This window comes from Argiope bruennichi, chromosome 1 (genome assembly GCF_947563725.1).
Source record: "Argiope bruennichi chromosome 1, qqArgBrue1.1, whole genome shotgun sequence".
Classification (NCBI taxonomy): Eukaryota; Metazoa; Arthropoda; class Arachnida; order Araneae; family Araneidae; genus Argiope; species Argiope bruennichi.
This window is the reverse complement of record NC_079151.1, coordinates 82,088,072-82,113,804: the sequence shown is the minus strand read 5'-3', so window position 1 is coordinate 82,113,804 and position 25,733 is coordinate 82,088,072. Positions and strand designations below refer to the sequence as shown.

The 25,733-nt window shown below is 27.8% G+C and overlaps 1 protein-coding gene across 1 annotated transcript in view; it reads right to left on the bottom strand.

The window, feature by feature from the left end:
• The window catches only part of LOC129979010 (glycerophosphocholine cholinephosphodiesterase ENPP6-like), a 132,332-nt gene extending 121,147 nt beyond the window's left edge, over positions 1-11,185 (bottom strand). The window contains exon 1 of the mRNA XM_056090679.1: positions 10,882-11,185. Coding sequence (XP_055946654.1) covers positions 10,882-11,176 — 295 coding nt within the window. The 5' untranslated portion in view covers positions 11,177-11,185. The remainder of the gene's footprint in view (positions 1-10,881) is intronic.
• Between the last annotated feature and the right edge of the window lie 14,548 nt (positions 11,186-25,733).

Sequence of the window (25,733 nt, the reverse complement as noted above, 5' to 3'; positions counted from 1 at the left end):
AGAAAAAGAAAATATAAGAATCTGAAATCAAAATTATTCAATGTGTGATATTGTGATTAGTTCAAAAAATATTTTAGTTCCATCATATTTAATTAGATCTTACAAAATAACTTGCTATGGTTTTAAGTGATTATTGTTTTTTTATATGGTTAAAAAGCAAATAGCTTCAGATATCAAAGAGAGCTTGAAAACAGTTGAAGAAGTAATATTTGCAAGATGTGAAACAAAAAAAAACTGAAGAAAAATGATATTTTCAGCTTCAAATGGAAACAAATCAGGAAAAACGTCGAATTATTTCAAATAAACCAAGCAAACTAACCATTTTTCCAAGAAATAAAAAAAACTATATATTTAGTAGAAGAAATGTTAGTAAATGTAAGGTATTAAGGAGTAATGAAACCTGACAAATTCATTTTCTCCATTCGTACTAAAAATAATTCCCTGGAAATTTAGATGCCATCAACGAGGAGTTGAATGAAATGTTTCACCAAGATACGTTAGAAATAAAAAGATACGTTATCAAAGAAGGAGAACATTAACCTAAAAATGGACTACTGCTATATGTATTTAAAAGAAATGATTTCCTTTAAGTAATTTGGACAGAGAAGTAGCAGAATTATTTTTGAGAAAAAGAGAAAACACAAATAAAAGGAATTGTAATTTTTTTTTCATCACAGAGATATGGTATAAATGTAGTGCATACATTTACGATGACAAAATAAAAACAGAGACATAAAAATATATGCGTTATTTCCAACAAAATGATATAGGTTTATGTAAAATTCTTATACAATTGAGGAAAAAAATGGTTTCACATTTGAAATCGAAACTGAATATAACCTAAAAATGAGCTATCAATACTCAAACAAATTTCAAAAATTATTTCCTTATCGATTGAAAGAGGTTTATTATTTTTTTTAAAAAAATATCTTTATAATGAATTTAGTCCACTTATCTAACACTTTATTGTTATAAATAAATTATATAAAACATAATTATAATGATACATGAATTAACATTCTTACATAGTTATGCATTTATGGTGTTTTCTAATACCATTCTAAATGAAGGATACATTATGGTAATGTTTAAATGATTCTGACAAAAAGCATTAGCATAACCTTTTGGAAGAAATCCTTGCATGTCTTATTTCGTGACATTAGGGCATATCGTGAAAGAAACTATTATCTACAATCAGTGCGTTTCTTTTTAAAATGATCCACTCATTAACTAATGAATTACTTTTATAGTTGAAGTGGATGGCGTGCATTTAAATTCGTAATACAGAATTTCCATGTTATTTGTATAATTATTCGAGAAATAATTACACACCATAATTCATGACATGTCATCGTGTCCTGAGCTTTATGCTCTTTAGAAATAAACCATAAAAGCAAACGTTACTGCTTTCTATGAATATTTAAATAAACCTAATTGTGTTTTCAAATTTTCAGCCATTATGTATAACAAGGCTTGTTAGAAATAATGTCCTGTTAACAACTTGAAAGGGTGGAGTCACACTATTTAAAATATTAAAACAGATTTCAAAGAAACATCTGTTTATCACTTATCAGAAATAACAGACTGCTTGCTTTTGATCACAATTTCATGACAAATGCAAATAATAAATGTTTGTAATTCGAAACAAAGCTATTTATTTATGAAAGCAGTAAATATTATATAGGATGAATTTAGTGACTGGAAAATAATAAATTCAGTTACGTTGGCCCTTCCCTTCAACAAGAAAATTACTTTTAATTTTAACAGTAAGAGATATTAATTTAAAGAAATTATTGTTTATTAAAGTGGACTATAAAAACACGTTTCCCGAATGCACGAATTACATAAAAAAGTTTCTATTAAGTTTCAATAGTTATTAAATTATATTTAGAATTTTTCTATCAAATCTTTGCTAGTGCATTCATTGCGGGTTAAAAGTTTACCTTCCAGGGAGTCGACAACAATATACACAACTAGCATGTCTTATTGTCGATTTTAGTTCCTATTATATTTCGCTATAATGTTGGCGTCCTGGCTCAGGGGTAGCGCATCTTCCCCGTGATTCTTTACCCTCTGAGGTGTGTGAAAGAGCTCCCCTTGTAAAAAGGGGTAGTGCAAGCGAGTGAGTGAGTGTCATCTTCAAATGAGCTAGAAGTCAGACTTCTGCCCTCAGGAGGCCCTTATCCTCAGAAGCTACTGCACAAACGCGGCTTAAATTTCTGACTTCGTCAGCGGGCTTGTCTATAGCAAATGCCATAAGTAAATGAATTATTTTCATTAACTCTTTACAATTATCTTCAGTAAATTTTTTTAATCAATAAATTTTCAGCAATATACTTGCAAGTCGCAGTTTAAGACGCTGACATACGTTCTTAGAAACTATAGAATATAAAAAAATGTCCTTCATCGTATTAAACTATATAAAAATAAAATACACTGCTAATAATAATAATAATGAATATGTTATAATTCTGATTAATAAACAATTCTTTTGTTATTTAATAATATCATATTAAACGGACTGGTTATTTTTTGTTATTTTCTCACAAGCAATAGTTTTTAAACAAATAACCTATAAAAGAAAAAAGTAACTTCTAACTGTATTCAAATCTAAAAATACAAACGAAAGAAGGGAAAAACGTAAGATGTTAATACTTCCACTTGACAGTAAACGGACAGGAAATGGAGAATGGAATCTTCACATTAAATTAATGGACATGGATTTAGAAAGTAAAGAATTCATTCGAGATTTGTCCAACTCGATAAAGCTATACAATGTAAAGGTTACAATATTTTTAAATCTAAGAGGTAATTTAAAATAAGAAGGTTTACTATTTAAAGAGATTCTTCGTGTAAATAGAACTTTTAGTAAAAAATAAGCATCGGGTGAAAGATTTGCTAACTTGGGCACCTTCATAAGTAATCTTTTTTTTTTTTTTTTTTTTTTTTTTTTAGCTTTTTTCTTTTAGCTTTGAATTTAGTCATATATGAAGCATAATTGTTGAGATAAATTTTCAATATCAGTTGGCGGAGTTTATTCCTAATGGAACATCGTAATGTAAGATATATACATACCTAATCGGCAAATATTATTTCTCTAAACAGTCGTAAATTTTTATGCAGAATCATTCACAAACTGCCTTGCAATAGTACAAAAATGTCTTGTTTTTGTACTAACTGCAAGGCAGTTTGCATTCCAATTTGATTGCAATTCCGAAGTGAATCATAAGACTATGCTACTCTTGAAGAAATTGAAGAATTCTATTGTGATATAAATTGAATTTATTTGATATAATTTTTTTAAAAATATAAAAAATTGAGGAAATTTAAAATATATTTCTATAATTTTCATGGGTTTCCTATTCTTCAATAAAAAATAAATCTTTTATGACAATTTTAAGAGTTTTTTTCCCCGGGAGGTTGCACATAGAGTCTTCAATTGAGGCCCGATATCTTTAAAAATATATCACAAAAGTCCGATTTTTCAATAGAGAAACTCTAAAAGTTACAATTGCTGCAATCCAGATCTGACAACAGACATTTGTGGGATTTCCCCAGTTATTTATGTAGGAAATCAATCATCCAGAACTCTGAATTCAGAAGTGCGTCTTCACTTTCAGCATTACATTGCTTAGAATAAGATTGTGAATAAGTTTTATTTCGAATTTAGTAATATGGCATTCTTTGCTATCACTAAATGAAAATTTCAATTCAAGTATTACATTTTTATTAATTTTTAGCATTATTTTCAAAATTTCCTGCTACAAACATTTTAAATGAATATTTACATTTTGTATTTTATATATTACCTTTTAGAAAAATTAAAGGCTTTTTTTTCACATCAATGTAATTTTTTTTAAAAATTCTTTTCTTCAAATAAATGTAACTTTCTATTCCTTTAAAATATTAGACCTCTTAGCCTTCGAAACCCGATGCAAGTTTTCCTATACTTACATTAGTCTCAATTTAAGCACAGCTTCTCGGGTTAATCGAGGCTAATGAATCTGAAAGAATGAATTTTTCCCATAATTCTAAAGAAAATAAATTATTATAGTACGTGTGAACAAATAACAATTAATTAGACAGAGAGACATTATTAATAAACTAAATCAAACAGTAGCTGAGATTAACCCTGAAAATATTAATAATTCACGAAACCGAAGTCTCTCGACACAACATAAATCGATTTATTCTTTGACAAAACGAATATTTGTGTTGCTACATATTTGAATTCCAAAAGCAAAATATCAATGCTTTTCTATTATTACAATGAGCTTTTGTTTCAGATTAAAAGCTTTCAAAAGTAATTCACTTGGGAATAGGTAAGAGAGCAAAAGTGACTTCAAAAATGTTCCTTTTATTAAACAGAACTGGTTTGTAATATGCAAAATGAAACGCCTACATTTTGAAAATTTTTGGAAAAGTAATTAAGTATAGAATATAGTTATCTAATGCTTCACTTGAGACCCAATTCATTCCATTTGCACGTAGAATTTGTTAGTTGGTAAGAATCACGTTTTATGTAAAGTGCGTGGATAGTTTTGGTTAAGTGAAACTCTTGGGTTTTAATTACTTAATTTTTAAAGTTTTCTATGTAAATTATGCGTGACTGTTTACTATAAAAGTAGAAGATAAAGAAATCAAAAATAAAGCATTTATAAATAATGTCTAATATTTAAAACTTCTTATGCTTACTTTCATTTTTGAATAACTTTTATTTCAGCGAATGATATTAAAGTCAAGCATGGATTTTTCCAGTATATGAATTCAAAAATGTTATAATTGAAATGTGTAAAGCTTATAGGTCTACCGCGTGATACCGAATAGGCAACGTATTATATTATATATATATATAAAAGTAATAAAAACCAAGTTAATAGGAAAAAATCAAAATTAAACCAAATAAAAAAGAATCTGGTCTGAAGACTTTTTCAAGGGTCATGGTTATTTTATGTTATTTTTGTTATTGTATTTTTGTTTATTAGTGGACGTATTCTTCTAATTCATTGTTTTGTATTTTCCTTTCTGTTAAAATGGTATATCTCTTAGGCCTAATTTGAGCAGATTTTCACGAGGAATCGTTATTAGACTATTTAGTCTGCATTCCTTCACAGAAAAAATCCTTTTTTTGAATCTCTGCCTGAGGGTGACCCTTGAAAAAGTCTTCAGGCTGGATTCCTTTTTTTTATTTGGTTTAATTTTTATTTGGTCTGATTTTGATTTTTTTCCTGTTAACTTGGTTTTTATTACTTTTGTCGCAATTCATCTGTGTTTTAGAAGCAGCTGCATTTGCGCTCCCTAAATACTATGGTGCTTTTCCTGTTCCTTTTTTGGTTTTAGTTTGAATAAGAAATAATTTTAGATTTGTTACTAATATATATATATATATATATATATATATATATATATATATATATATATATATATATATATATATATATATAGGCTATGCATTAGAAATTGAAAATTCTTGATTGTAGCAGTCAGGATCAAACTAACTCGCTTTCTCAGTGGGAATCTTAGAACTACGAAATATTCTGAGGGTTCTAAGGGCCTTAAAATATGCTTCAAGTGTTTTACGGAAGAGGCTTCACCTGATCACACTCTTATTTTTCTGGGCCTCTGTGGCAGGATTTTATTGACAATCCAGTGTTACTTTTGGACTTTTTCAGGGTGCACAATATCCTAGACAAAATATAGCTCTGATGTTCTTGGAGATGTGTAAGAACAATAACAATACAAGTGAAAATAATCGTGTTTTTTTTTTATAAAGATTGGATACATGAACTTTCTCAATTTTCTCTAAAATAAAACTATGAGTTTGATAGCATAATTTATGACAAAGCTTTCAAAGATTTGGAAGAAAGATTGCAGCATTCTTAGCAATGCAAAGAAATCAATATACATCTGGAATTATTTGAATCTGTTGGTTGCTTGATGATAAGGTCTCAAGTTTGAGATCCGATTTCCCCAAAAAATTGCCATACAAGTTGACTTTATGCACGCTATAGCCGTGGTGTCAAACATCCTAACTTTGGTGTCATACATAAATTTGGAGAAGGGGCGAAAACTCAGATGATTTTTCCGTCATCTGACAATGATTCAAAATTGTAAGGCCCATCCCAAAACGTGACATAATATAGCGTAACTAAATAAAACTAAACCGAATTCGTGTTAAGTTCTATTCTAATTAAATTTGAGACGAAGCTAGACATATGAAATTTAAGTTCTTTTAAAATTCCTGCTTGAGAGTAAATAGCATGCGCTTTCATAATAGCGTGGAAAGATCTTTAAAATTTTAATTCATGAATCGATAATGCTAGAAATTCAAAGCAAATTAAAACTGTTAAGAAGATTTCAAAACTAATTTCAGAATTGAATGATAATTTATTAAATACATTTAACAGAAGAATCAAGGCCAATTATGATTAGTTTAGTTATATTAACGTCGCGCTTTAAAGCAACACTAGGGCTATTTTAGGATAGACCTCGTAATTTTGAGCTGTGGTCAGATAACAAGGGTGACCCCTGAGCTGGCACTCCCTCTCCAAACTTCCACACCACACCAGCGAGAAGACATTTGACCGGCCCCGAAGAATTTAACAGCACCAAGCCCGATTACACGACGGTTTTTCGGTAGAATAGGGTCTCAAACCCTAAACCCTATGGTTCCGAGTTTACCACCAGGCCAAATATCAAACTTTTAAAATTTGCAATTGTGAAATATTTGATTAATGCCACTAATTAAAGCTTCACAGTAAAGAAATGCTGAAATAATTTTGAAAATCATAGCATTAATTTAAATCGATAACTCTTCTTTAAATAACGATTATTAAATCTCAATTATTAAATTGATATTCTGTAGTCGATGCTTAAGAATATATCCCTCAAGTTAACTGCAATCAATCTATTCAGTATATAAGAGGTAGTTTAAAATTGTAATTGCGCTTTTGAAACGTTTATTGATAAAGTACCATTTACTATCAAGAAGATTAGTAAAAAGTATTTGCTTCATGGATTGAATTGCTGTAGATATTTTTTTCTCAAATAGTGATCCGTAAATTTTTCTCAAATTAAGATACATTAGCTTAAAGAACAAATATATTAATTTTGTATATAAACTTTGACAAATTTGATGAATTTCCAATAACCTACAGACAGTACAAACTATTTAAAATATACAGCATATACTATTTAAAATATTCTATTTGTCTTAAAGCCTTTAAGAATAAAGTTTTGGGAACGTATTTTGTTTGAATGAAAAATAATCTCCATCTTTTCAGAAATGAAATACATTTTTTATTTGTGAATAAATTGTAGTAAAATCGCATTGACAATATGCTTTGGGAAAATAAATCAAGTTACAATAGTAAAAACATGCAAAATATATTTCATAACTGTGTTTACCTGTGAATATTTTTCATATTCATATGTAAACATAGTTAGGGGAGGGGGTTCTCTATAGAGTTCATATTATTCATAAATTCTATTTGATAAATAAATTTGAAAATTTTGATTTCGTCTTCTGGCAGAGAATCGTTATTTTCAAAATCTGTTTTGGTTTTTGCTTAGATAAAAAAAAATACTTTATGAAATAGAGGTTGCATTTTCTTGATAGTCTTATTCGATTCGCAATTCAAAACACTATATATCTTAAGTCTTATTTTCTATTAATAAATGTATTATTATTAGACAAAAATATTACAATATAGGGGTTTATTTATTCATTTTTAAAATTTTACATTCATACACTTTTTGCCTACAGCTAACTTGTCTTATAATTTGTCATTTTTAAACATTGAATGGCTTAAATTAATTGACAACATAAAAAATCTTTCATTATTTCAATTCATTGTTTCACTGTTCAGATACTACTCTTTTTTTTTAATTTTCTAACATAATTTGGATTTAAAATATTGATTTTAATATTAATTCATACTTCAAGTTTAATAATTTATGACAAATATTACAATAAGATTCTTTCCATTTTTCAATTCCACTTTTATCTTTTTTTCCCTTAATAGAAAAAAAAAAGATAAAAGTGGTGGTTTATTCTATGAAGATTTCTCTATCATTTATACTGATCTAATTTCTATATCATTTTCAGTTACATTTTGAAAGATATGTGTCTAAATGGTCAAAAAACATTTTTCATAAGCGAAGGTTATGAATTTTCGCAATAATACTGCCGAAAGTTACGGTTATATCGAATGGAAAACTCACAATATATAGTTGTTTTTCATGGAGGCAAAAGTTATATTACTTTTTTTATTACATGTAATTATAAACATCATTAACTTTAGATGTAAAAGTTAAAATGCAAGGATAATTTTATTGCATTAAATTGCATTAATTATTACATTACAATAAATTAATTAAATAAATTAATAATGCATTAAATTAATTATTACAATAATAAATAATTAATTATTACATTAATTTATTGCATTTTATTGCATATAAATGTAAAGTGGGAACAATGATAAGCTTAAAATGTTAATTTGCACATAACAGTACTGCTGATATCCTGCTGATATCTAATAAACTACTTAATACATAAAGATAAGATTAACGACGTATTTTGATTCTTAATAGTAAAATGTTAAAGACTTGATTTAAAAGTCTGAAAAAATAAACTTAGAAATCTGGAAAATATTTAAATACGTTACTTGAAATTTTATTCATTTATGCAAAAAAATAATAATCGATAGACTTCCATTTCAGCGAAATTACGATTATCATACTAAAATGTGCAACTTTCGGGTTAAAACCTTAAGAGTGATTTAGAACCGCCACTTTTTACAGCGTCTGGTGTGCTCTTAAACATGTTTCATCTTTATGATAATTTTATAGCAGTTATTACCGTGTTTACATTTCCCAGCTGTTCTTAAGCGTTATTGTGGAATCGCACGAGGATTTTATGGAAAAAGGTTCTATTTTTTTATCCCAGTACTCTGAATATTAATCATGCTAAAAAACATTATGCGAATAATTTAATGAAAGTATGAATTAAAAGTTTATTATAATCATTACGGGAGAAGATTGAAAGAAAGTTGAACCGTCAATTCAAAAATTGTAACTTATTAATTTTCAAAACTTTATTCGCCCATCTATATATTATTTTTTAAAAAAATCTTATTATTCTTAACATGCATAGAAGAAAAAAAATATTATCAATATTGTCATAAAATCGCCTGCGAACCGCTTTAAAGAGTAAAGAGTATTTTTATAAGAATAATTAAAATAATTTTTTTTCTTTTTTAAATTAGTGAAATAATAATATTAAAATAAATTTGTCATTAGCAAAGAGCTAATTTTATAATTTAAGTGATTTAAAAATGGTTTCTGGGAAATATTAAGTGCAAAACTAATGGAAAAGGCTTTAATAATAAGCTTAAATAAAATTATAAAATAATTTGGAAAAAAAATTCTTAATAATAATCTGCTCCCCCCCCCCGATAACCCACCTTGACAACTGAAGATAAGATACAACGGCATACCTACAGAGTATTTTGAATGACTTTTGCAACAATATTTCGATTATCTGAATCTATCTCGATCTATTCGATTACGGATATTTTCCAGTGTAAAAACACTACCATTTTTATTTATAGTAAAGTGATGCTTCTCAATGTATCTATTTCATAAATGTACAATTCTTGCCCCATGATGGTAAAATTTCACATTTGTATTCTTCCAGACCAGAGAAAATTCTTGCTTAACATCTCGAAATCCGAAAGAGTTAAAAACTAAGCAAGTGGTTTTTAGTTTTCTTAGAAAATTATCACGAAATTGATTTTTACACACTCTATTAACGTACAAAAGAATATTTCTTTATCGAACCATTTTCATTTCCCAATCACTTAGTTTTATTTCAAATTCTTTAAAATTTCATTTGATGCAAAATCTGTAACAATTTTTCTAGTGCTCCAATGAAATTCAAAGTAATCGCATTGTTTGTTAAATTATTTAGTTTTAATTGATTAATTATTAATTGATTTTCTCTAGAACTTACCTCTGAAGTAAGAGTTTTACTTTTTTTAATTTCTACGCAGTAATTTGTAAAAGTCTGATTCTAGGAAATTCTCAATTTCATGAAAAAATTCTTTAATCTTTAAATATATATTCTTTATTCTTTCAATATTCATTCTTTATTCTTTAAAAAATGTATCCCATATTAACTATTTAATCGCCTGAAAAGCCAATATTCCATCCTAATAAGTTGGTCTCCAAACGCTGAAAGTGTAAACATAAAGTTGAACTCTGCTAACAATTTTCAAATTTGTTAACGCTATAGTTAATTTCCAAAAAAAAATGTTAAAGCTATGGATAAAAATTTCATTATATTTATATTTAACATATTTTTTAAATTCTTTTTGTTCAATCACTTATTTTCATATCTTTTTTGTTTCTTACTATTTAATTTTAATGCAAAAATATTATCTCTATCCGGAACAATTAATTACTCTATTAACTATTCGGAATATATTTGTATTGGTTTTCTATTTATTGAGCAGAAATGTCATGTTTCTCCTGATATAATTTTGCAATCAATTTACCAATTTCTGATAATATTCTATTATATAGGTTAGAAATTCAGTATGATTTTAAAACATAACAAACATAAACATAATTTTAAAACAAACATCCATTCTCGTTTAGTGAAATAATTAATGCAAATTATTGATAAGAAACGAATTATCCGAAAGAGTACAAGTAGAGTAATTCAAAGAATTTGAAATTATAAATGATTTAATATTATTTTTATTGCTAGTGATAGAGCTGTTTTACTGTCCCCTAAGAATTATACTCTATGCATTAATCAATTTTCAATGTCACAGGCAATCAATTAAAAAAAATTCAAATTTAAATAAAAAATACCTGTCATGATAGTGTACCAATTAGGATACGAATTCGCAGGAAAAATCGGGGTAACATAAGGTGCCCGAACTCCATTCTCCGCGAGTTTCCTGAATCCTGGTAGTCCGGTGCTATCTTGATCTGGATAATCCCATCGACAACCATCCACTAGAATTAAGAGTAATTTGTTTGCCCCGTCTCCTTGGTTACTTTCACTGTGACTGTAATACCCGAAACTAGATGACTGTCCCGCACAAAGAAACAAACCGATGCAAGCCAGCATTAAAGTCCCTGTGTCTTGGTTAACGGGAGACATGGTCCCGTTTGCCGGATAGTCCTGTGGTACTTTCCGGGAGTGAGGGAAGGATAACGCGCGTCTGTCGGTTAGTCGGCCGGATCGTCGACTGCTGCTGGTATCTACTTGGGCCGCACTCGAAGGGATGGGGAGTGAGTGCCTCCTCTCTCGTTGTACTTGCTCCTAGAGAGCGCGGCAGAGTAAACTGAGATGGGCACTAATGGGAGAAGAATTAGCACGTGGCGGGAAAGGTTTATTTTGAAGTGACCTTGGGGATGCTTCTGGGGGGGGGGAGAGTAAGAATGAAATAAAATAAAAACGGTTTTACATGTTATTAAAAGTTTTACTTAAGGAGGAATTCAGCATTTAAATGAATGTATAAACGACTATATGGATATAAACTGTGTGTTTTTGTATGAGGTTGTACTTGTGCGGTTTGGCGCAATAGTAGAATTTATAATTCTAATTGATTAATAAAGGAATATAATAATTTTTGATAACTACAAAATCCTTCCTTTCCCTAAATTAGATTTTGAAAAAAATTTTGACACGAAAAGAAACTTTGGAAATTAAAAAAAAAAAATCTCTTACTAGCATTCTAATTAAATATTATCTCAGTCTGTAACTTTTTTCTTCTTTCCTGTGATCCTCACATAGATAAGACGCCATAAATGTCTTAAGATAATAAATGAAGTAGTTTCACACACTTTAGAACTTTAATCATACTTTTTTCGAATTTAATATTTGCAGATATCTACAGGAAACTGCATTACATACTGCTATCAGTTTTGTTGCAAATAGCAAGTACTGATCAGTCGAAAATAATTATGAATAACTGCAAATTATTGTAAAAGAAAGGAAATTCTTCAATGGTTGTGGAACTACGTTTTTCACGCACACACACACACATATATATAGCCTGCTGATAAAATTTTGACTTACGGGCTGGTAAGCTTTTAATTCGAGTCTTGATCCCTCCAAAATACCGTAGTATAAATGTGTTTGGTGCTTTTAAGTTTAATCGTGGCCAAACGCTTTCCCAATGATGTGCTGCGGAAGTTTTGATAGAAAGATGTCCGCGCTAGTATCATCCTCGCCATCTGATCGCAGTCTCGAAATAGAACCGTATATAATATAGTTTGTATTACGTCCAAGTTAACTTTGGATATCAAAAATTTGCCCATAAAAAGGATTTTTTCTTAATTTTAACTCATTCAAATCATCAAATAGAAGCACGCAAATATAATTAGCTTGGTACCAGGTAACAATTTAAAAAATATACCCCTTCTTTTTTCCTTGTAATTTCAATAAATCCTAAATATTTTTATATATAATTTTCAAGAGTGTTTTCATTGTTTCAATGAAATTGAAGCCATCTTCGTTTTTTATACAAATATTAAAATTATGTATTTTTCTTTAATTAGTGATAGCTCAGATAATAGATTTTATTTACTCTTTATGAGCAAACGTTTAAAAACACTAATTCGTACCCTTTGTGGAAAAAAATTCTGACAAAATTCCTTATCCACAGCCACTGCTCGTTTTATCATCAATTATTCGTCAATTATTATTTTATACGGAAGCATATGCCTCTAAGATATATCCTAAATGTTTATATTTTTCACTGCTACACACACAAACACACACATATATATATATATATGAAGTAATAAATTCAAAAATGTAAAATCATGAATATTGTTTAGAAATTTGAATAAACTCTATAGCGATTTTCAAATGCATATGTAGTTCTTTCTTTGGCAGACAAAAGCTGTATAAATTGCTCCAATTTGAAATCTCCGGAGATTTCCGTTGACATTGTGTACTAGAAACAAATCTTCCTCCGATGCTGAATGAATTCAGTGCCATTTATCTGGATGAGCCTAGTTTAGGATATGTAAAGGCATTCGGCAGATATGAAAGTTTTTTGCTGTTGCTGAAATGCTTGTTTTTATCATGCAGAAACTGTTATTTCTGAACTTATTTTGGATATATGGTAGAAAATATACTGTTATATTGGAATGAAAAGATCCCTTCGTCGGAAATTAAACACATTTCAGTGAATGTTTTTCTATTTTCTTGGCTACTTTCTATGGCCTATTTTTGGCTTATCCCATTTGTTTGTTCGAAATAGCAAAATAGCATATTTGATAATCTGCTGCTCAATATCTTTTAAATCTAACAGGTAATAAATATTATTAGTTATATTTATTAATAATTAGTTATTATTATTAGTTATTAGTTATTAATATTAATTATTATTAGAATGATTTAAACTCAAGTAAGTATTTATTTTCTCTGATTAGGTGATTTTTTTTTCCAACTTATGCAGACCAATTTTTAATATGATTAATGCAAGTAACATAATAAACCTTATTAGCAGGAAATGTATATTTTCCTGTTATAAATTTAGGCTATATTAAAATAATTTCAAAGCAAGTTTTGACATCACTCTTTCTGACCAATTTCAGTTTATCATAAATCATTTGTTTCAAACTCGCAGATACGCTAGAAGATTGACGTATGTATTTTAAAACTGCTGATGGATTATGCCAAAAGTAGATTATTTGAGTAAATAAATTCTAAAAAAAATTAAAAATCAGTAAATTTTCAGTAATGAATTTCTATCTTGTAATTGCAATTATAGCGTTTTAATTGACAACGAATTTTATTCAGTCTTTAAATATATTTTTACTCAATTTTAAACAAATATTAAGCTCATAAGGATTACAAATAATCTTGTGAAATTTATTTCTAAATAATCTTTATATTTGGATCAAATAATTGAATATGCTACTTATATAGCGCTACTTTATTTAACTTTTCTAAAAGACTGATGAATAACCAACACATTATCAACATATTCGTTTGATATTTTATATTTTTAATGCTTTAAACTTCATTAGTTTAATAAAAAATTTATGCACAGCTTTATGTGTATGCTAGGAAAAAGTAGTGTAGGAGAAAATGCAAAAAAATACAAAGTAAATATATATTTTTTAAAATAAATATATGAACATGACTATTGAAACGTAAAAGTTTATAAATATTTTATTCAGAATTACTTTACTGGGAGTATTCAAAGTTACTTTATACACATAATTTACTTTGTTACTGATTAGTAACAATCTTACCGACCTTCAGCATTTAGTAACCATTTTTTTAAATCTCTGCTCTGCAAATAGATTATGGAGAAAAGATCTTAAAAAGCATAAATCTGTTGACGAACAGTATCATGAATATAAACAGTATTCAAGTTCTACAAAAAAGAAGAATTTCATAAATAGTCTGTATTCTGAAATAGAAGATATAATTATACCAAGTAAATAAAGCATTCATACTTATACTCACATTTCTTTAAAAAACAATATTTTAACTTTGAAAGTTGAAAAAAATACTAATAACTGGTTACTTATAAATACATTTAATGACAAATGAACTATTGAAATTTATAAATAAATAGAGATATTCTGATCTTTCAAATACAAGATACATACGAATGGCTAGATAAAGTTTTTGAGAAAGTCTCTTGACGAGGAATTCTTTAGTCAAATGACAGCATAACGTAGCTTATGATTAATAACGGACTGCGTGAGAAATTGGTTTGTTACTTTTGATTCATTACATTCTCGAAGCAATGATTAATGTTTCCCCATTCAAAAAATGTTGAATAGAGAACTTCCAAGGATTTCCGCCTTTTTACTTTCTGAAAGATGTATATCTATCAAGAGAGGAGGAGGTCTTAGTATTTCGTTGATAACAATAAATATACCATAACATGTAAGTTTGTGAGAAATATTTATAATCGTGGATCTGACTGTTAGTATATATGGTCATGAACAAAACTGCAACATAAAGGAATTAAGAGAAACATTTGATGTACAAAGTACTAAATTTGTTTGTTAAGCAGATATTTTATATTGCTTTTGAATTCTCTTGCTTTACTTAGAACATTAAAAATGCGAATACTTTTTTTTAAGTTTATAAAATACAGCTGAATACTTATATCGAACCATTGTGATTTAGTAAATGAAACTTTTTCAAAATTATTTGTAAAAAATTGTTATTCTAGTTTATTTAGACTGAATTCAAACATCGTTTTCTGACTATCCCTTTGATTAATAATATTATATTTCAAGAAATGATCAAAATATAATTGCTCACCTTATTGTTACACTAATAATCTTTGACGACCAGTTAATTCCCAGGGAATATCGGCTGTTTTAGTTTCAATGAAATGTCTTAAACATGATGTAATGCCAAACAATTTAGTTTGAAGAGCATCAAAACACACATACGTATATTCAAAACCTAAATGCTTTCAAGAAATTTCAAATCAGTTGATTTACAGTCCAACCCATTCAAAATTATTTTTATTGATTGGCTTCTTTAGGGATTATGAAATATCAAAACTTATATTAAGCGAAATATATTTTTCCTTGCATTTCGGAACTGAACATGTTTTTCAAAAAAAAAAAAAAAAAAAAAAAAAAATTAAATGTCTTACCATTTCTTTACTTCGTTTTTTTTCTTCGTGAGGGATATATATACCTATTAACTTGTTATCAATTATGGGTCTTAAGATAAGTTCGGTAGATATTTTAGTGCTTTCAAAAAATAATTGAAAATACTTTTTTCAAAATTTTTTACCAAAGACAATGTCAGAGCAATTAACAACAGTGCCTCAATTTCTGAACTTTTTTGTCCGTATTTATTTATCTAACTATGGAAAATTTCTAATTATTGAAGTCATTAGTTTATTGCTTTTCTACTGTCATCAGCTTCCACACAAACAGAAGTTTAATGCATTTATCATGCTTAAGGCATCTAAAATTTCGTATTTGAATTATTTTCTCCCATATAAATATCTATTTTGAATTATTTGCTTTTCATAAAAAAATTAAATTTAAAAAAAATAACATAATTTCTTTTACTAAGAAGATACCTTACCTTAAGATAATTTACAATTGATTCCTTACGTATCATTTCTTCTTTCCTGCATTCAGATTCTTTTTTATTTTTTTATTTTTGTGTTGACTCTTTTTAAATTAATATTTCCAATATCTTTCAGACTTTTGATTGGATTTCAATCTCATTCAAACAAACCCATTACAACTTACTTAAATATATTTCAAAATTTCCAATCATAAATACCTTTTAAAATAATTAGCCCTCCATAACATTTAAATTATTTTCTCCCATATAAATTTCTGTTTTGAATTATTTGTTTTTCATTTAAAAAAATAATAAAAGTTTTTAAAAAGAATTAAAACTCTAACTTTAAAATATAAAGTTAAAACTGATATTTTAAATGCATATACTTCGGATTAGTTAAATTAATTTGAAGAGGTAGGTTGATGAAACTACAAAGTACGTGTGGACTATTCACAAAATATTTCTCTTTCTGTTTCGAGACTTTCTCAGCAAGCATCTCCTGGTATGCAGTACTATCTTAAAGAAACTATTTACATGGGATTAGAAAAAAAGGACTGAGCAGCTTGATCATTAAATGCCAATTTGAGTTCCTAAGCTAGATTTGATTTTCACCAAAATTTAAAAATAGTGTTAATAAGCTATGATCTAGTTTTTACCAACTGGCTTATATGTAGTATTATTTATGTAAAAATGTGTTAAATTTATTTGTGTAAATTAACAGAGCAGTGTCCATGTTTAATCTCCCGTCCCCAACACCGAATAATTGAAATGAGACGCGTTAATATTTATAATTGAAATAATAACCTATGTGCAAGAAATTGATTTAAATTAACACCTCTTTACAGGAAAGGTTTACTGTAAACAACTAAAATGAAAAGTTACCAAAAAAAGTACTATTAAACATCTAAAAAGGCGTCTAAAATACTGAAAGGCTTAAATAGCATTTTTTTTAAATCTTTGCTTATGATTACATTTTAAATATTATTGATTCTATCGTCCAATTTCATGACTTGCTACTCTTGGCAACAGTTTATTTAAATAATGCCTATAATTAGAATCGCATGTTTCATTTTCTGATTTAAACTCTAAATCTGTCATAGCTCCAGAGGCAAATATTAGTTTTAATGTTGTTTCAAGGACAGGCGTCGAGAAGAGGAGATTTAAGATTAACATTATAAGTGAAACGAGTCAGAACGACAGGCACGAAGGTAGGTGTTACGAATTACAGTATCTAAGGATTACATGACACTGTGTGTATTATCTTTCTTTTGTACATATTACATACTCTTTCTTGTACTTTGCTTACTTCTGTAAATACCTCATGCTATAAATATGTGCATTTGAAATCTCTGGAGTTTATTCTTACCAAGGAATAAAATGATTCTCCTACAGTAGGAAACCGAAACTTTTTAAACAATGCCATTTTCATTGTTATAAAAAGAAATATGCGCATAAATTTTATAAATATTTATTTTGATTTTTCCACATTTTCAAGTACAGGAAGCCGGAATGTATGGAACAATTTCTAGAAAATCATATACTTTAAAATCAAATTTAATTAATCAAATATTTGCAATATATATGAAGAAAGTTATATTTCGCAATATATAATATTGCAAATATTTGAACTATAAATATTGATTGAAAATCTATTTTAGTTATATTTTCTTACATATATCTTAAATAAAAGTATACAATTTTCTTAACTTTTAAAAGATGCACAATGTACATTTGATTCACTCTGAATCAGCACATAAGAAAATTTTCTATTGCATTATGATTCATTACATTTACTGAAATTACTTTTTGATTTATTTTTTAACTTTGTAAATGTATCATTTAACTTAAAATGTTTCAGTAACACTATGCATAAAGAATCAAAATGAAACGTAAACTTTTCTATCTATTTAATCATTTTTCAAAATTCCAACATATATATACAGGGTGATCAAAAAAATAACAGGAGGTGTTCTGTGTCGTGTATCGTGTTATGTACTGGACGAAATATAACAAAATTTGGCTCCCATGCACAATAAAGTATGCAGGTTATGATTTATCAAGAAAAATAAAATTAATACCAAAATCGCCGATAGAGGAAATCCTAGCTCTGCAAGTGCATAATGTGTGGAAAAAGAATGCATAACTGCCAATTGAAACACGAAACAGCAACACAGCAACACAATACCAATGAACTTACAAATACAAATACTATAGCAACTTACAAATTTGGCTCAAGGTGACCACCAACTTGATGTTCCAATAATTGCATGAGGTACATGAGACTTTCAATGGTGACTCGTAGCATATATTGGCATCATTCGTCTGACATACAACGTTATTTGATTTTTTAAAGTAAGAAGGTCAGGAACATGTTCCTGATACACAACGTCTTCCAAGGAGTCCCTCATCCAGAAATTCCCAAGATTCAAATCAGTGTTATCAGTTAATGGGTGTTATCTTATACGGATAAAATATCAGGATCTTATGCAATATCTTCTGCATCGTCGAGAACGAGATATCTGTTTGTCGTGATATTGAACGTGCATTGCTGGCATCCTGCATATTAGCTCTTGCCTGATCCATAACGGCAGTTGCAACTTCTTCAACTTGTTCCTTCTTGATACCTTTACGTCCTCGGCCTGGTTGCATACAAAGAAATCTTGTTGTTTCAAATCTTTCAACCATTCTTCATTAGTTATGGTAATTGATCCTCTACTATTTTAACCGCTAGTATTCACGAGGAGCAACACTGGCGTTTTCATCCCTCTGATAAAACAGCCTGACTAATATTGAGCGTTCACGTAAAGACAACGCAATCGACGGGCTGATTCGCTGCAGAATGACATAAATTCCCGCAACTATTCCTTTTATCTTCAATGTCATGTCACAAAGTACCCGTATAAGCAAATTACATAATAAAGTTTTCTATCTCAGCGTCAGGACTTCGTTTATCGGTGTTTTCGGGTACTAATTTTTTTTCTTGATAAATCGAAACCGCATACCTTAATGTGTATTGTGACCAAATTTGTTATATCTCGTCCAGTACATAACACGCTACAGGGCTCCGAACACCTCTTGTTATTTCTTGATCAAACTGTATATCCATCTGCAGGTGAAACATCCTGCAAAAAAGATACAGTTTCTCTGAAGACAATAAATCCAGTCTTCAAACAAGAAAATCGGGATTTATTCGAAGGATCATGTCAGTATCTTATCAAAGGTATCCCGAAATAACCTTGCGTATATGAGATTATGTGGTATTATAGCAACACTTATATTCTAGGATCTTACTATTTTATTTATTTTAGATCTAAACATGGAATTAAGTCTTTGCTAAAAATGACTTCACTTCTTAAAGGTCAACTTAGATCAATAAAAAATTTCATTTTAAGAACTGTTCAGAAGTTTATCTTCATTATTTCGTAGAATACATGAGAGGAATAAAAATAAAATATCGATCGCTTTGAAGAACGTTTAGTATTTACTTTTAATAAAATTTTAAAGTTCCGTAACAGTTTTTTTAGTAGCACAACTTACTCTACTGTATCTTTACTCTACTATCATCGTGAAAATATCATCCAATATCTCAAATCACAGTGAAAAAGCAATCCAATTCAATTTTACAGAATTGATTTCGTGAAGAGATTGGATTACTTGAGAAATTAGTGCAATTAATTTTTTAATTAAAAACTCCGAAACCACATACGAAAACAAAAGTAAATAGTGGTATATATAATGATTTATTTAGGGCAAAGGAAAAGGAGGGCTTTTAATTGAAAATATTTAATCAAATATAGGAAACAAACAGTGGCAAAGAAGCAAAGAAAAGAAAACGTCATACCACAAGTAACGTTTAAAGAAATGGCCCTTTTCTGGACCAGTTGCGCGTTTTTATAATTCATTTAATAGCAAATTTATCTATAATCATTAATTTTAATTATTAATGTCCTCAACTGAAAAAAATGTTCTGTTTTAAAATATAGCAAGACTATGGTTGTGAAATGTATTCCTACTTCAAATGGAAGGTTAATGAATAAATCCTGAATGAAATATGAAAATTTATATTATTTCTATATTGAGGAATGTAAATCCATTGCCTTGAGACATGCCATTAAAACTTTTATTTACGGCATATACACCGTTAACTATATAAGATATTATAGGATATTATTTTATAGCAAGATGGAAATCTCAGATCAGCGTCTATAAAGAAAAAATCAATTTACCATTTTTTTATTGAACATTTCAATAAACAATGAACTTAACTAATTCCTTAAACTAACTATAACTAAAAGTAAAAATGAAAAAAAATTCCAAACTAAAAACTTTTCCCAAGTTTTCACAATTTTTGCCTTGGAAAAACTGCTAGTTTAAGCTGCTGTGATGCATTTAATGTAGACTTCTTTGTCCAGTTTAATGCTCTATTAATTTTTCTGCTGGAAAAAGTATTTAGTTTCAACTCATTAAAATAATTAAATTTGGGATTGAGTTTTAGCAGGAAAGTTATGGGGACAGAAACGCCTTTTACTGGTTTACTCTGTAAGCATGCCCTTTATTAATCATCGCCCATTTAATGGAGACTAATGAATTAATAGCTGGGAGATCAGCACTAGAGTTAAAAGAAGGCATAAAATATTTTGGCTGAACTGTGTAACCATAATGAGGTGAAGTTCTTTTCTTTTTAAATTACTGGACACATTAACTCATTAGCATTCTTTTATATACAAGAATTTTTTTCATACCTGAGTTATATAAGTATGGCCTTTGCTCCAACAGAAACACTAAAGATTAGAATTTTAGATTAAACTGTTTGCGAAAGTTGGAAATACACCAGAAGTCTTTTTATTTAATATTTCAAATTAGATTTACTAATGCAATAATAATGAATGATCATTTCCCCATCTTACAATTTAGTTTTAGGGTTTTTTTTAACAATATTTTTATATTTAGCATAAAAATTAACTAACAAAACTTCGAGGAATATCTTTAGAAGAAAATGTGCGTCACCTTTATAAATTAAGGGCATTGGATTATTATAGTACCATTGATTCTCTAATTTCAATTTACTACTTTTCTGGGATTGAAGTTTTTTTAAAAAGTGAAATATTTAAGGAAGCATTAATAAATTTCAGTAGTTAAATCATTTATGCATAATAACAATTTTTAGTTTAAATTTACTCACTACTCGAGCTTTCAATTATATGTGGTGTTTGTAGTTTTATCCTTTTATCCTTTGTAATTCATTTTTACGTTTTTTTAAATTTTTTTATATTACGATTATTGATTAGTCAATTTATTTTTAGGAAATATCTTCAAATTAAAAAGCTTTTGTCATAAAATTGTAAATTTATAGCATTGAAATATAAGTTGAATTTTTATAATAATCTTTAAATATCATATTTTTGTGAAATTTTAGTCTAGACAATCAGGGTTAAATATTCATACATAGATTCAAATGTTTATGCAATAATAAATGTTAAATAAATAGAGGTAGAATTAGTTTATTTAAATTAAATTTGTTTGACAAATATTCCATATGTACTTAGATTTGTTCAAGAGGAAAAAGTGAACCCAGTAAATAATTTAATTTGTATCTTTAATTCAAATTCAAGGTACAATTATATAATACAAAGGACATTTGGGAAAGACTTAGAATGAATACTGAAATATTAATTCCTTCTGGATACTGTAAAAAATTAAAAATCTTTAAATATAATGAAACTCATCAACAAAAGCTATTACTTTTAAATTAAAAATATAAAGTTCTTATAAATTTCATAAAACACATGAAAATATCTTGTAACACATTTACAGTCTTAACCGGACAAAAACAATAACTAAAACTAAACAATATAACAATAATTTATACTAAAAACTATATAAAATGGGAAACTCTTTTAAAACTTATTTTAAAATATTTAAATTAAACATATAATTAAATTAATTTCACTTTTACATTGATTGCTTATGAAGTAGTTTTAACAAATTTCAGTATGTTATAATCCGTTTTTAAACATATAACTGCTTGCAATGCATTATAATTTGTGCATTTTAATTCTAAAAACGACGATCTTTTAAAGATTCTATCACAGTTTGTTCGGATTGCAGAACAAAATGCAATAATGCTTCTTACACACACAACTGCAGTCAATTTAATTTTTTTATAATTTGAATGAACTTAAAAAAGTCAGAAAATAAAGGAAGACAGATGATTTTTTTCCAGAAAAGTAGAACACAGCTTTTTATTTTTTTTTCTGAAGTAACTTTGCAATGCACTGATAATGATTTAACATGAGCACAAATATTAAACAAATAAATATCAATACCAAAACTGAAATGATGTAAAAGTGCCAAATTTAGCATAAAAGCTCGAATTAGTTAAATTGTATGGTTTGAAATAATATTTTCAGTTACAAAGGAAACATACTACCCTCATGCCTCGATAAATGATTTTATAAATAAAATAAATAGAACCCTGTAGTACAGTCTGATGGATTGAAGATAAACAAAAGATAGAAAGTCGAATAGTTTTAGAAAGACATTCGTTATCAAAAGCTGTCAACAATAACAACAACAATAAAAAAAAAGACAATCAGGAATGAAATGTAATCAAACATTCCCTAGCGCAACCCGAGAAACGATTTTTCAGTCAGCTAGATATTTGTCAGTGTAAGTTGTAAGAAGTAGGTAAGGGTAATAGAATTTTACGCTTACTTTTTTAGCTGTTTTCCATTTCTAGGTGAATTTATATGCACTTGTGATGTTCTAGAATATAGATCCAGGTGGAAATTCAACTTATTAAATTATTGAGGAAATCGGAGAACATTTATAAAGTTGAATGATGCAACAGATAGGGTACAAAATAAAGCCCTTAAGATATAAGTTTTTATTAAAGCAGTTATGCAATTTATTTACTCAAAATATGCTACAGATTTATATATATATATATAATAAGAAGTAGGGTAAAAAAGAGATAAATTTGTTAAATTATTATGTATATACGTATATTTATGTATATTATATATATATATATATATATATATATATATATATATATATATATATATATATATATATATATATATATATATATATATATATATATATATATATATATATATATATATATATATATATATATATATATATATATATATATATATAATATACATAAATATACGTATATACATAATACTTTAGCAAATTTATCTCCTTTTTATTCTATAAAACTTTGTAAGAATTTCAAATCTTAGGTTTCCAATGAGCTTGAAGCATAATATGAAACACAATTGAATAAAACTACATCACTGTCCTATTTAACAACAGAAATCTCATTAAAAATAGATGTTCACAAATTTCATGAAAGAAATATTATTTACAATGTAATAGAACATAAATATTTAAAACCTCTATAATATATATGATGGAGAAAAAAAAATGTTTGCGTTTTCAAAACAAATACTTCTCAAAACAATCCGCTTTTGTAGATAAACTGCTTCATTTTGCTTGTTTAACTAAAATAACATGCATAACTTGATACTGACAATTCTTTTAACAAAACACCTTTAAGCGCCATATCTTAATCAACGTTAAATTCATGTTATTTTGAAGAATTTTGCACTAATTATGTATATGAAACTCCCTTATACCGTCAAATACCAATAATATCTAATTTTCCGGGAAATCTAACTTCGAACAGGCAGTATTTTTATATGCACAATAACAACACTATCTTATTTCTCTTGTAAACTTCACAAATAATGAGCTTCTTCCTTCCGTATTATTTCTTCAGTTTCCAATCTGAAAGAAAATCATAATTTTATTTGATAAAACAATGAAATAAATTTATATTTTATTGTGAAAATGAAATGTATTGTTGAAAATTCGAAAAAAAAAAAACATTTTAAAAGCTATAAAAAATTCAGAAAATAAATTGAATCAGAAAGACATTTATTACATTATTAAAAGACATTATTAAAAAAGACATTTTTTTAATTTTAAAATATTGCAAAAAGAATTTTAGTGCAATAATATTTTGAATGTTATTGCTAAAAAAAAAACCCAAGATAACTTTTTAATTAAAATTTTGCTTTAGGGTCCATTTCAACATTTCTAAGCATATTTTCATCACATTTGCTAGCTCTTTCTTAAACGATTTAACATTTGGAGCATCAACAGATGCACACATTCTCTGTTATTATTTGTATTAGTGGAGATATGTATTTTTAGATTTTTTCCCCATTGTGTGAACGCATTAAATACCTTCAAAACTATGGCGATATATTAGCAATCAATCCTAACACACTAACTACCATCAGTGAAGTGCTAAATCTGTCACTGATTTGTCCCATTAATTATAATTAATTCATATTGATAAATTAAAACATCATTAAAATATTCAAGAATGCATTTCTAGAAAATAGTTCTTTTTATTTTCAAACTCAATTCTCAGAAATTGATAAAAAGATGAAAAAAAAAATTTTTTTAAGTAACCCATTTTTTAATATATCTTTTGATATGAATTTCTGTTGACTGTTTAAGAGAAATGAAAATAGAAAATAGTTTTGTCAACTTATTTTCTATCGTTTTACCATGAAAGAAAGACCACGAGACTGATAACACAATACGTTACAGAAACTCATGATTTCCTCCCATTAGATTAGATTATAGTCCTGGTTTTATTGTGAATTGGACAGCTTACCGAGCAAAGAAAAAATTACTTGCAAAGTAAAAGTTACAGTAGCTTCCATCAGCCATGATGACGTCACGTCACTTGCTAATTACGTCACAATAACACTATCCTATCACGTGTGGGTGGAACTAATCAATCGAAATTGATAGCGCCAAAAACCAGTGACGTTCAGCAAAAACTTTGCCGGAAAGAAGAAACCCATTTCGGAATGCCAAGCTGCTGCTGCTGCTGCCACCGCCATATTGCTGAAGGTTTCCCGCAAATCACAAATTCTTTTCCAAGCCGAATTCAAATTTCACCAGGCATGAATAAAAGAAGCTTTCCAATGGTTTAAGCTCTGAATATAACTACATCTGAAGCTGAGAGATAAAAAATATCTCACCAGGAATTCTTGCTGGAGTGGGAGAAAAGGGGAATTTCTTTCTACAAGAATAAATAAAACTCTTCAACTTTCACTAATTCTAATATAAAACTTCCATGGAACCACGCAGCTTGGAAGAAATGTTGCTGATTTCTTATTTCTCGGTAGGAAATTGAAGTTTTAAATCAAACAGGAAGTATCAAAGAGAATCTGAAAAATAATTCGACCAGTCTTTTTTGAGAAAGTAAATTAAGCTCCAAATAAAAGTTTAGCTGCTGTGAAGTGGCAATGATATGTAAATTAAATCATTAAATATTGAAAATAATCTGATATTCAAATAATATTACTTTAAAAATGCACATTATATAATTTTCAAATTGATTCTGTTATAGTATGTGACTATAAAATAAATATGCTATCTGTTTATTATGCATGGAAAATATAAGAAATTTTCATAAAAAAGAAGTTCGAAAAATGCATGTTAAAATAGTGTAACAAGATAAGAGAAAATGATTCCAAAATCAAATAAACTGGATAAATCAAATTGTAATGTCCATTTAATAAAAATTAATTTCTTGTTTTATTGAATA